We start from the raw sequence: 9,793 nt of genomic DNA on the forward strand, positions 1-9,793 counted from the left end.
GCTGGAATTTAACAATTTCAGGGCTTTTTTTCTCAAATCCAAATAATTGTGTTGATCCCCTTGAGGTTCACTGGGTCACTAAAAATGAAAAAAAAAGACAATACAAACGAACGAAGCTGAGTTAACATCAATAGGGTATAGTAGTGCAGACCAATGACATCTTCACAGTCAAAACACCCGGGGTGGGGGGGGGGGGGGGGGGGGAAGAGACGGAACAGACGGGGATGCTCGACGCTTAGGGGTGTAAATTTTGGATTTTAGTCTCGCTTAGGGTGTTCCGGGCAAAGCGCCAATACTTTAAGCCGCCAAGGTCTCATTTAGGGTTCTGCGAAGAAACACAGAAGTCTTTTAAACTTGTTTTTAGGGGTCAAAATTTCCTTAAGCCATGCCCAGATTAGTCTCCTTTAGGGGTCAGAAAAAGCTTGAGCCATGCCCAGATGGTTTCCTTTAGGGGTTAAATTCAAAATTTCCGACGAGCATCCCTGTCTGTTCCATATGGGAGTCCCCCTCCCCGGGTCAAAATAAAGGAATTGAAACCGTGACTACAAGACAAAATTAATTTGTCCAGTGGACAAGACCCTAACCACTAGACAATACTTTGTCCAATGTTGTCACCAGAGAGTAACTCAAGTGGATATGATCAATGTTTTGGTAGTTGATGAATTGATTTCAATCTCCTTTATGCCCACCACAAATGATACAAAGAAGTATAATTTAGGAAGAAGTTGAACTAATATTTTGTGCACAACAAATTTACATTAATTTGTAACCTCTAGCCTTGTGACTATAATCAAAGTGCCACTGAATAAAAAGTGTATGTCTTCCGATGTTAGTTGATGCTGAATATTTGAAGTCTTGATCCTCAAGGGCAGTGAATCACTGAGACAACCCTTTTTTAAACCTTTACACCAATAAAGGCAGCTGAAAACCCCACATACTTAAAACATTACCATGATAAAGTTCTGTATCCAATACTGTTTAGCCATAGCTGGGGACGTAACTAGACAAGTGGACAGCCAACAGAAGGGAACTGGGTGTGACTGCCTCAATCTGCAGTTTAATTCTTGGGAATGATGAAACGCTAATGCATACAGACCATACAGAGTTCTCTTCACTGAATGGAGGGAAGGAGAAATGGACCAGAAGTCAAGAATATAACATTATTGAGCTCAGGATCAGGAAATTAGAAGTGGTAAAAAATAGAACAAAATGAGTAAACATCAAAATATTGTGGGATACCGGTAGATATCCAATTAATTTTAATCATTTCTATTGCACATTTCTATCCAAATATTGAGGTAGCCTTCCCACAGATGCTTGTAGTTTGATAGACAGAAAGAATGCAACCTGGAAACCTGACCACTCCAATCCCCACTTCAGTGTACCTTTAAGACAAACACCTTCAATTTTTGGAGGCAACTAAAGAGGTTAGAGCACCATAACAAAAAAGCAGCGTTGGAAGTGGTACCTTAGGCCCCTCTGCATTGGACTGTTTTTGTCCACCCATCCATGATCACCCCACAAAGAATGAAGGAAATTTTTTTCTTGCAGGCAAATTTTTCCTTTGGAACATTCCCCAAATATACTGTTACTACAGCTGGGCCCTGCTGGATAATATTATCCTTTATTAATATCTACTGCAAGTTTTGATCCTTGACTAGTCACATGACAAATGTTAGTTGTTTTAACTTGTCAGGTGAAGACATTAACCCCATCCGAAAAAAATTAAGATTTTAGCGAAATTAAACACTTGCACATTAATTGATGTCATGGCCATTCAAGAAAAAAAAAAAAAAAAAAAAAACCACTCTCAATGAACAGTTTTGATAATTTTGAAGTAGATAACATTTATTATCATAATTTCTCAAGAATTAGGGCGATATACCAGTTTTCATGTTTTGTAAGCATGATATGCTGTTGTTATAGCAACTCCCTGAGTGATAGTTGATTTGGAGATTTTCTTACTGACTTTGACTAATTGCGTATGTTCTGAATGTCTGACGAAGTAAACAATCATCGTTGGTGACCACTGGAAAAGCCTTTCTTTTTCTTTTTGTCGACGGTCTATTCATGAGGGACATGTGCAAAGCTAAACTATTTAGTCTTTGGTATTGCAAACATTTTAATCCCTAACATCTCTTTGTATTTAGATTTGTTGATTTATCTCTGAGTGTGTCTTATGTTTCATGTTGTCATTTGTCGTGCGAACAATTTGAACTTGTGCAACATAACATGTTGACGCTTCTTTTTGAATAAAATAAATTAACATATTCGTTGATCCTATTGTTTGGTTATTATGCAAAAGTACGGAGTGGGATTTCTTAAGGAAACTTTCAGTTATTCCTCACTTGATCCGTTTCTATTCCTGGTCAGGGACAATATATTTAGAATACACTTCAAATAAATTGACACAATCTTGTTGTGTCCACCTGAAAATTTTCTTTGCACGCCTCTTCACAAATCTGCGAAGAGTAAAAAAAAATCCAGGCTTAAAATTGTACGGCAACGGTCCAAAAACGAGAAGATAATGATAAAATTATATATTTAAGCGCGCAACTCGGTCATTAAATCAAAACGGTGGACAGTGATTTGTAAGCATGACAAAAAAGATAAACAATCCAGGCGCCAAGAACGCAGAAGTCATGACTCCTCTTTGAGACGAGCTTTTAGCTGACTTTGAATCGTATGAAAAACACTTCCCGTTAGCTTGTTTATCGGTTTCGAATCGACGCCCTTTGCAAAATTCTTTGCCATTCTTGTATATGTTACTGATTTTCCTACCCTTCAGTTGAGCGCCTTTGCAAGCGCCGTACACGCGATCACAGAACTCTTCGCAGACGGTGAGTGTAAAATCCTTGAAGAACGTGTTTTGATTCGGAGCGCAAATATAACAGTACAAGTAATTAAGATATTGAGAGCAATCTTGGCTTGCGCCAATAAGTGGAGTCAATTGACGGAACGCAAAGTCGATTTCTTCGTCGTAACAACAGGAATTGTCTTTGTACCAACTGCAGTTTCGGAGATTAATCTGTCTCGTTGGACCCCGATTTTTGAAGTAGGGACAATATTGAAGCGGTTCTTTGCGCATGGAGCGTTCTTCTTTACCTTCTGCGCAAATACACCATATCCAACATAACAATAACAAACCAATCGTGACTTGGTATTCCGCAATTGTCTTCATGATACGCCTCCCCAAAGACCGGAGTGTATTTTACATGTTCCTCTGTTTATTTACTTTTCAAGTGCGTGAAGTGTCCTTTCTTGTTTTACACTGGCACCGTACGTTCTGTATCAGAAATCTTCCTGCATTGAACAGCGGTAACAGTTTTGCGCTTTCATTGATCTCTCGAGTTCGATGACACCCTTTGTCCGGAGGTCTTGCTGGTCTAGCTTTTGAAGAGACATAGATCTACTTAGTCACCGGAAATTCAATAGCCGCCAACATCAACCTTTGTGCCCCCATTGAGTAATGTGCTCGCAGTGCCGTAAACAATGACAACGTGACTTGAGACGATGGGCACGACATCGCTAGAATTCCTAACTGAATAACAAGAAACTTGGAGTGGACTGTGGACTTCCGGACCAAGAAATAAGATAGGTACACTTAGCGACAGAACTATAATTGTATGGATCCGTCACGCCATAAAAAAATTAATAAATTCGAAGCCGTTCAAAGAAATAGACCAGAAAATATTCACTCTGGCAGTAGAGGATCCTATTTGTTTTGACACAGATGTGGAATTACATTAATTAATGTGCAAACCAAAACAGCTCCTTTATGTTCCAAGTAGTCAAGCTTGCACTGTAATGATCTTCCTCATGTTAAGAATACAAAGCAACATAGACAGTACTTGCTACAGTATCTTTGAGCTAATTTGCATCATAAATTGTGTATTCTGGTTGGCACCAGTTGAGTTGACTTTTGACCGTTCCTTTTCACTTTTCTTGCCCTGCGAAGGAGTTGCTGGCTGGCTTTTTTTCCATTCGCTCTTCCTTTTACTTCTGTCTTACTTAATGGAGCTGGCCAGGAAGGGGTGGCTGAGTCATCTACACTCTACAGAGATGAAAATAAACTAAGAATGAATTAATCATACAAAACAACTTTGGCCATGACTCACACGTGCAGGGGTGTCAATAAAAAATTATTTGAAGCTGGCGGCTGGTTTGAGTAGGTAACCGACTGTTAGGGGCCTAACAATGGCCTCTTTCTCTTGGGGTGTCTGAGGGAAAGCCATTTTTAAAAGAATGCTCGCAAATTATGCTATATTTCAACAGCAAAATTGATGACCATGTGTAGACAAACTCAGAGTGTCATTGTCCAACATGGGTTTAAAAGAATCTGCCTTTAATTTTTTCAATTTAGGGAAAAAAGTAGCCAACTTCTGAGTGAAGAAGCCAATGCTTTTTTCTGGCTGTTGGTACTTACTGAAACCACTACATGACATTGTGCAAATGCAAACTTGCGTACAAAAAAAGAAATATTATTTTGTGAAGAAACAGAATGCACGTGACAATGCACCGATGCATGAAATAAAAATTCTGTAATTTCTTACCCTCACATTTCACATGTGCTTGTGTTCAATGTGTGAATGTCAATTGCATTAATTTGAATTGTATGTGTGCAAAAGAAGGCATGGCTGCTGTCTTTTTTCCGGCAAACTTAAAGTATCTCTGGTTTACCAATTTTGCAGATTCAAGTTATAAAAAATTTTATTTATTTCAGGGATGACCTATTGAAAAATCTGCTTTTCTGTTTACAGTATAAATTAAACTAATAATAAGATCCAGTAAGGTTACTTGTCAAACACCCTTACAGCTTGCATTTTAATTTGAGTAGTAGTGTTGTATAAAATGAAACAAAGCAACACAACAAAGTAACCAAGCATTTAGCGCAGGTGCTCTAACAGCGACAATAGGCTGATTTAGCAACAGAACGAGAACGTAAGTGGCGACGGCGCGCACAGTAAAAACACCAATGAGAATAGAATAGCCTCCACTCTTTTCTTCTCTATTCTAAATTCTCATTGGTAGTTTTGCTGCACGCGACATCGCCGCTGACGTTCCCGTTCTGTTGCTAAATCAGCCTAATGATGCCATTAATGCACGACTTTAAGAGAGAGCCAGATGGAGGATTATTATGTGCTAATGATAACTAACCTGCTCATAGGGCTGATGTATCAAATGTAAAAAAAAAAAAGTCTGCTACGAGCCTAGAAGGCCCATCAGGCCGCCGCTAATCTCCGGTTTCTGTAGCATGAAGCGACTAGGAGTATTTCTACTCCCCCCTGGATGGGATGCTAGTCCATCGCAGGGTTACCCCCAGCATTAAATTCGCCGGTACCCATTTATACACCTGGGTGGAGAGAGGCACCGTGAGAGTAAAGTGTCTTGCCCAAGAACACAACACAATGTCCCCGGTCAGGACCCGAATCCGGACCACTTGATCCGGTGAGGCCATGAGGCCACTGCGCCTCCCAATGATGTACTGTACTGAGACATAACTCAAACATAAAACGTTTTGTCTTAAGATTCTTAGAAAGGGGTTGATTTTAGATTGATTTTTGTTTCACACAGCAGAGCAACCATACATTTCACATAAACGTGATCTCAAAATGATGAAAATTAACTTTCTGACTGAGAGTATCAAAATTATTTGAAAAGTTTTAGAATAGGGGGCACATCCCTTGATCCCTCAAGGAGGGCCCTTTGATCTTTCACTTCCATACTACAAGCATGTTTTTCCAAATTACCCTGTTGATAAAAATCTTAAGAAAACCTCCAATTGGCAATAGCAATAATGCTATGCCAAAATGTTGATGCAGTTTTAACCCATTGACCCCTAAAAGTGAGACTTAAGCTAACGCTGGACGATTTTACCCATCAATGGGCGGCATCCTAGGGCAGAAAGAAAAAAAAAAAGATCATATGTAAAAACTTAATTTGTTTAAATCCCTCTCTGCAAAACATGTGAAATGACCAAAATTATGCCAAGTCTTCTAGTGCTGGGGCACAAACTGGGGACATTGTACATTAATTTTATATTTTATCATATCAGTCTAGCTCAAATGAAATCAAGCAAATGGTTTCTGAGAAGACGGGAAAACCGCAGTGCCCAGAGAAAAAGCTCCGCACATTTTTATGACACAGAGTCAGAGTCTGGAAATCTAACCTGGGCCACATTAGCTGAAATTCGAAGCGAGTTCCCTCACCACTGCTCCAGCCCAGTGCATCCCCAAATTCTAAGTTTCGTTTAGAACCTGAGTAAAGGGTGAATCTGTACATTCCTCTAATTTTGACATGATTGTACGTGATAAACAACATGCAATAATGGCAAGATACTCGTTGTTGTCTTCGATAAAGCTCTTCAATAACATTATTAATAAAAATAAAAGGAAGAAAGAAGAACTCCTCCTTCTTACCTCAATATCAACTTCTGAATCTTCTGAAATTCTTTGTATGACCTGAGGCATCAGACTAGTAGCTAGAGAGAGGCAAAGAAATATTGCATCAGAGGTCATTTTGTTCAAGAGGGATAGTGATTGTTTCAATGCTACCATACCTTGAAAGTAGAAATAGTACCACTGTGGTATCTATACACTGTAGATTATTACTTGCACTCATAGTTAATGTATTATCATAATGATGGCTGGCATTTCCTGAAGGTGATTAATTGTCCAAAGTAAGGAATCCATGTAATGATTACCCATAGCAAAAGCTATACATTATGTCCCACATTTTTCCAAGTTGAATTCACTTGTAATTGGCTGGAAAATACCAGGGGTCGTAACTCACAGAATGGCCCTAGGCTAGAAAGATGTTTGTTTATTAAACCCATTTGCACCTACATTGGCACACCCAACTGGCAAGTAAAATCGTCTGGCATTAGCCATTATAATAGTAAAATCTATAAGTTTCACTTTCAAGTGGGGTAAACGTCTCAATGGTAATAAAATAACATGGAAAAAAAACACACTTTGAGACCAACAAGGCCAGCCCTCTGGTACCATAGGATTCCGAAAGTAATGGCCCCCCCATTACTTTTGGGTTTTACAGGCTTAACCCATTGACTCCCGGGGGTTCCCCATTGACGAGTAAAATCGTCTGGCGTTAGACAGAGTAAAATACTAAGTCTGGCCAGTTTCAGCCGTTTTGGACGTCCAAGGGTTAAGGGGCCACTACTTTTGGATAGTTAAAAAATGTTACTTTCAATTGTAATTCGGTAGCTGGCTCATGCAAAAAGGACAAGTAACTTGAGATCAAAAGTTCACTATATTTAGTTGTTCAGGTGAAATGCTAGTTATGCAAGCAAACAAAAACAAGCTGTAACAATTTAATAAGTTTCTAGCCTGACAATGTGCGATGTAGACAAGTTTCGACACATCTTTTTAAATCGATTTTCATACAGGTACTTGCAGGCACGAATGACTTACTTCAGCAGTAAATACGTTCGTCATAATTGACTGTATATCGTAATATGTGAGGTAGTGTTAAAATATTTCAGTAGGATTCAGTAAAGTTAACAAAGGATCACAAACTTAAGGTTTCTGGCCTTGGCGTTAAGTCCACTCAGGTTGTTCCATGATCCATCCGCATTTAAAACACACTACGCATTATGCTTTTCAATAGTTATTTGTTTTTAGTTCAGGGAAACTGAGACAATATTTACCGTATACCTTACGGTACCGCCGGGCTGTATCAGAGTTTTTCCCATGTTGCCGTTGCTGTATTCCAGAAGGCAATATCATTTGATATTTCGCTGTAGTTTTGTTAATCAATCGATCCTCAAGTATGGTGTTTCATTAAAGACAATAGATTTTATTGTTTTAAGTGACATTATTGAAGGGGCCACTACTTTCAAGGGAATCGTTACTTTCTGGAAAGAGGGGGGGTGGGGGTTACTTTTGGGATTTAATGGGGACATAGTTTTTGAGTGAATCTAGCTGTTGTTAACCCTTTCACCCCCGTGGGGTTCCCCATTGACGAGTAAAAATCTATAAGTGGCACTCTTGGGAGTGAAAGGGTTAATAGAGGCATAAAAAATTAACGTTACTTTCAGGGGGCCATTACTTTCGGAATTCTACGGTACTTACACGAGAATGGGATGAACTCAGGATGAACTTTTACCAATATGAAATTTTTGCAGCCGTTTACATGAAACCAGGACAAGATGCTTGGTGCCTGGTTTCGGAATGAAATGATAAGTTTTACATTTCTAGTAAATATATGACTGACCCAAAAGCATACAGGCTTCAAATTTCTGAACTCAGTCTGAGATTTGTTGTCATTTACGTGGCAGTGGTACATGTACGAACTCAGACCAGTACGAGAAATTCTTGTCTCAGTCAAGCAACCAAGACGAAGTTAGATCGGTCTGAGTTCATGGTCAGGCCGGTCTCATGTAAACACACTAAAAGAAATGTATGGAGGTCGATACGAACTCTGAGTTAATCCCAGTCTCATGTATTTTTACCCCCTAATTAAAGATGACCAATCATACCCACCTACCTACCTACCCATAAGCATACATACTAAGTGAAAGGTTACTCATCTTTTGGCTAATAGAGCATCAATAATATTATTGTACCTTGGTCAGCTTGACTTGGGCTGGTTGTTGATGTGACTGTGTTACTCGAGTTGCCTTCTCCAATTCCCTTACCATGATTACATTTACGGGTCTGAATCTTCACTGATCTTGATTTCTTCCTTACAGCTTTAGTTTTCTTTGTGGCTGGATACTGTCGTGAATCAGGACTATTTAATAATTCTTGATCACTTGTATTTGTCTTTGAAGTGGGTTCTTCTGAAATCAGTTGGCTGCAAGCAGAGTAAAGAACACAAACTCAATTGCAGCTGACAATTACATGGTACAAAAACCGCCATACTGCCTGAGATCGCTAATGGACTGATAGCGGCTACCAGCATCGCCTGTACAGTGCATCTGTATGATGTCTGATCTCACTCTTAAATTGATCACTATTGATTCAAAAGTGCATTTGAATATGCAAAAAGAAAATAAAGGTAAAGGTTAAGTCTCTGTTACAAGCCTGAAGGCCCATTAAGGCCCGCGCTTATCTCCGGTTTCCGTAGCATGAAGCGACTAGGAGTATTTCTGCTCCCCCCTGGATGGGATGCTAGTCCATCGCAGGGTTACCCCCAGCAATACGCCGGTACCCATTTATACACCTGGGTGGAGAGAAGCACCGTGAGAGTAAAGTGTCTTGCCCAAGAACACAACACAATGTCCCCGGCCAGGCCCCGAACCCGAACAACTCGATCCGGAGTCGAGCACACTAACCATGAGTCCACCGCGCCTCCCACATGTTAATTCCTATCATTACCATCTGAATGATGATGGCATCATCATTAATAAAATTATTTCTATTCTTACCTCATAATGTATAAATAACTTGATTTTCTCTCTTCAACAAATACGAGTCCTGAATCAACCATGACTTCTTCAACTTTGTAATTTAGTGGTATATCAAAGTGGAACTCATTTTGTATACTGGAAATTTCAAGTTTTGGTTCATCAGGATATAACCTGTGGAATATATCTTCTGCACTCTTTCCAAACATGGAAACCGGCCATTCCTTCTCAGCTAGGACCTATAAAAAAGAAAGTCATCTGGCCCCAGTTGCCAAAAGGTGGATAAATCACCATCGACTGGATAACTCAATATTGGTTTTGGTAGTGTTTATCTACTGGATAGTGATTTATCCAGTGGATAGCTTTACCTACCTTTTGAACTATTGAGACCTGGTATTTATAATAAGTTTATATTTATTCAATTAG

The 9,793-nt window shown here is 39.4% G+C and overlaps 1 protein-coding gene across 3 annotated transcripts in view; it reads right to left on the reverse strand.

Moving 5' to 3' along the window:
- Positions 1-1,830: 1,830 nt before the first annotated feature.
- The window catches only part of LOC137971938 (uncharacterized), a 9,271-nt gene continuing 1,308 nt past the window's right edge, over positions 1,831-9,793 (reverse strand). The window contains exons 3-6 of one of the 3 annotated variants that reach the window (XM_068818681.1): positions 9,389-9,606; positions 8,585-8,814; positions 6,420-6,481; positions 1,831-4,054 (exon numbers count right to left, since the gene is read on the reverse strand). In XM_068818681.1, the coding sequence (XP_068674782.1) occupies positions 3,881-4,054; positions 6,420-6,481; positions 8,585-8,814; positions 9,389-9,576 (654 nt within the window). In that variant the 5' untranslated portion in view covers positions 9,577-9,606 and the 3' untranslated portion in view covers positions 1,831-3,880. The remainder of the gene's footprint in view (positions 4,055-6,419; positions 6,482-8,584; positions 8,815-9,388; positions 9,607-9,793) is intronic. The other 2 variants (XM_068818680.1, XM_068818682.1) reach the window with 2 other exon arrangements.

Source organism: Montipora foliosa, chromosome 9 (assembly GCF_036669935.1).
Source record: "Montipora foliosa isolate CH-2021 chromosome 9, ASM3666993v2, whole genome shotgun sequence".
NCBI lineage: Eukaryota > Metazoa > Cnidaria > Anthozoa > Scleractinia > Acroporidae > Montipora > Montipora foliosa.